This window comes from Anneissia japonica, unplaced genomic scaffold, assembly GCF_011630105.1.
Source record: "Anneissia japonica isolate Jap-2015-1 unplaced genomic scaffold, ASM1163010v1 scaffold287755_len519135_cov135, whole genome shotgun sequence".
NCBI classification, from domain to species: domain Eukaryota; kingdom Metazoa; phylum Echinodermata; class Crinoidea; order Comatulida; family Comatulidae; genus Anneissia; species Anneissia japonica.
In genome coordinates this window covers 331,946-335,369 of record NW_022704004.1, presented here as the reverse complement: position 1 = coordinate 335,369, position 3,424 = coordinate 331,946, and the positions used below count along the sequence as shown (strand labels likewise).

At 44.7% G+C, this 3,424-nt stretch overlaps 1 protein-coding gene across 1 annotated transcript; it reads right to left on the bottom strand.

The window, feature by feature from the left end:
* Nucleotides 1-206: 206 nt before the first annotated feature.
* Nucleotides 207-1,217, bottom strand: LOC117104554. The gene has a single exon (XM_033245414.1). The coding sequence runs from the start codon at nt 1,208-1,210 to the stop codon at nt 566-568; it is 645 nt and encodes a 214-aa protein (XP_033101305.1). The 5' UTR covers nt 1,211-1,217; the 3' UTR covers nt 207-565.
* Between the last annotated feature and the right edge of the window lie 2,207 nt (nt 1,218-3,424).

Sequence of the window (3,424 nt, the reverse complement as noted above, 5' to 3'; positions counted from 1 at the left end):
CCCCGGACTCTCCCATCCCTCTCTCTCGGTTGAGGCGGATCATGAGTTCGTGTAAGGTGGCTCCTTCACCTATACACGCTACAGCCAGTTGTCTTAAAACGTCGAGCTGCCGTTGGGCTTGGCGTCGATAACTACGACCCAAGGGTTTCAGATTTTGTGGGACATGTTTGCCCATAACATGCACCCTCATATTTACGACCCTCTTAATAGTACACCCCGGCCAAACACAAGCATTCTCCGGAGGCAGTGATGGGCGTTTTCCTGCTCCGGGTTGGGATGGTTCGGCTGAGGATGGAGTTTGCTCCACTGGATGAACATCCGCCTCAGGCTCCATTGACGACGACTCTGCTGGCGGCAACGGCTCTGCGGGCGGGAGTGACTCCAGTGGTGGCGGGTGAGGTGAATCGGCGAGGAGGTTATTCTCCTCAGCCACACTAAGTTGGACGTCCATCTCATCAACGGACGGCAGCTGATCTTGCTTGTCCATTTCTGCGAGAGTAAGGAAATACAATACATGTGGTTAGAAATGGACATGGGAAATTGAACTAATTATTAACACTACACATTAGTGAATAGTCAGCTGGCCAGGGTTTCTACACTGGGCACACTTATACAAATCAATGTCCAGGGCATCCGATGGCGAGATGTTTACACATGAGCCATGATACCAGACATCACAATAATCGCACTGAATCATAAAGGCGCCTGCCCAGGGTTTATGACAACTGCAATACAGCGTTCCTGGGGCATCATCCGCATTATCTGTAGGTAAAGAGGAAGGTGGTAAAACATAGTTAATCAACCATTTGGGAAGCTGCCTATCAAGGCAAGGCTTCAACTTATCATGATTGAGGATCATCACTTTGTTCCTCAACTGTACCCTGAATAAACACGGAGTTATGACGTCTATTATGACTCCCGGACCCTTCCACGGAGGACAAAGTTTTTTGCATTTGCCTTTGGGGGTGCTGTTATCGAGTATATACACCCTATCCCCACGTTTATAAGGCCGCTTCAGAACACGCAGATCGTAATTCTTCTTCATGCGCTTCTGAGTCTCCTTGAGGGTCTCCCTGGCAATATCGTGAGCGTCCCGAATGGAACGAACCAATTCTGAGATGTAGTCCCCAACTTCCTGAGCTTCCCCCGGCTGGCACTGGACAAACATCAAATCAGCGGGAAGATTAATTTCCCGGCCTAGCATCAGCATGTTCGGAGTAAACCCTGTAGATCACGGCAGTTTCTACTAATGCGTTACGGCTTAAGGAAGTAGCGCGCCCTCAATTTTCTTTCGCTATCCTTTAATAGCAGACGACGCTGACAAAGAGAGACCTCCGCGCGAAGTTCGAATTCCCTTGCTACGGCTACCAGTCCGATATACCACCTCATAGTTCGACAGTGTTTTCTACGAAAATACACAGAGTTGAAAGTGTTAAAAACATGCACTGCATTGAAATACGTTTATATAATTGAACTGGACAGTGAAAAACAAATAAACCATTTAGAATACGACTTTTTATCAGTTTTATTTTTGAAGAAAATTCGTAATAAATATTGAACAGCGCCACCAATTCAAACTGGATGTAAACAAAAAAATTGTCGGCAAAATCATCGTAAGTTTTCACTGTTCACCTTTACATTAATAATACTACAGAAATTTCATCAATGCATTCTTTATTATGAATTATCCATTGTTTATTTTAACTAGGTTTTACCAATAGTTGATGGTTAGATTTTTAATAACGTTTAGATTAACATCTCGAGTCATGTGTCGCCTCCCCTCTAAGAGATATGGTGCTGTCACCAATAGTTAATAGTAGCTTCCCGAAGTCAATTACAGCTTTGTTGGGATAGAGGAAATCTCCACCCAATAACATCTCATCATTTATAGGAGCTACATAGAAAAATCTATTATACTCGTTTGAACCTGTCTCTTATACACATCTAGATGTGTATAAGAGACAGGTCATGTAGACTATGGCCAGAAGTTCTTTACGAGTGGTACAATAATTCCGCTGTTCCTTAGCCAAGCGCATGCTTGCGTAAGAAATCACCTTTTCTTGACCATCCTGGACTTGGAGGAGTTCTCCACCAAGAGCTTGATCTGATGCGTCAACGTCTAAGATGAATTCATCTTCTCTGTTTGGTAATGCGAGTACCGGGGGTTGCGTTAATGCGGCTTTGAGTTGTTCAAAAGCTCGCTGCTGTTGCTTTCCCCAGTCGAAGTCACTGTCCTTACAGGTAAGACGATACAATGGTGCTGCAATATCAGCAAAATTGCTGATGAATTCCCTATGGTAATTGGTTAATCCCAAGAATTGTTGCAGCTCTTTCACGTTCTTTGGAGTAGGCCATTCTTGGACGGTTTGAACATCGGTATCGGAAACTGATAACGTGTCGTCGCCCACGATACGTCCCAAAAACTCAACCTTCTTCTGAAAGAAAACACACTTTTTAGGTTTAAGTTTCAGGTTACTCTGACGAAACCTTTCAAGAACGCATGCTAAGTTATTTAAATGGTCTTCGAATGTCTTACCCAATACCACAATATCATCTAGAAATGCCAGTACCGTATTCCAAGTGAGTCCCCTCAGCACGTATAAGAGACAGTACACTCTTTTCCTCACTCTCACTCCTGTCTCTTATAAACATCTAGATGTGTATTAGAGACTGAATTCATACAGCCCATGTTTGGTAACAAAAGCTGTCTTTTTACGGTCCTGGTCGTTCATCTTGATTTGCCAGTACCCCCAGATAGCGTCTAACTTGGAGAACCAAATATTACCTGAGAGTGTATCATGGCAATCCCTGACTAACGGTAAAGGGTAAGCATCTTTAACGTTGTTGAGTGCACGATAGTCGATACAAAAACGTACCGACCCGTCACGTTTACGTACTAAAACTGGGGGTGACGCCCACTCAGAAACAGAAGGTTGGATGACTCCCGCTTCCAGCATCTTATTGATTTCTTTCTCTTCCTCACCAGCGAAACGTAACGGCGTTGGCCGAAGACGTTGTTTAATAGGAGGAGCATCCCCAGTATCAATTCGGTGCTCGATCTCTGCGAAGGTGCCAATATCAAACTGATGTGCGGCGAAGGCGTCCTGGTACTGAACGAGTAATGCAGTGAGTGCTTGGAACTCTGAGTCTGAAAGAGAAGACTTAGAAACATTTAACATTCCAATCAAATGTTCAGGTACCCCAGGTGTAATCCCTTCCCCCATGGCAACTTCGTCGTCATCCCCAGTGACTGAACTTATCCTTGGTGACTCGGTGTTCATTACGTCGAATTGCTCAGTCTCCAAGGCCATACCTATTTTCCTACCCCTCTTCATGGTTACATAATTGTCGGACATATTCACTACACAAATGCATGGTGTATCAATGCAGCGGTGCAGCGTAGCTGGAATCGCTACCTTCTCGA

Excerpts from the sequence above, each read along its gene's own strand:
- LOC117104554 (XM_033245414.1), bottom strand. The coding sequence starts at position 1,210 with ATGCTGATGCTAGGCCGGGAAATTAATCTTCCCGCTGATTTGATGTTT.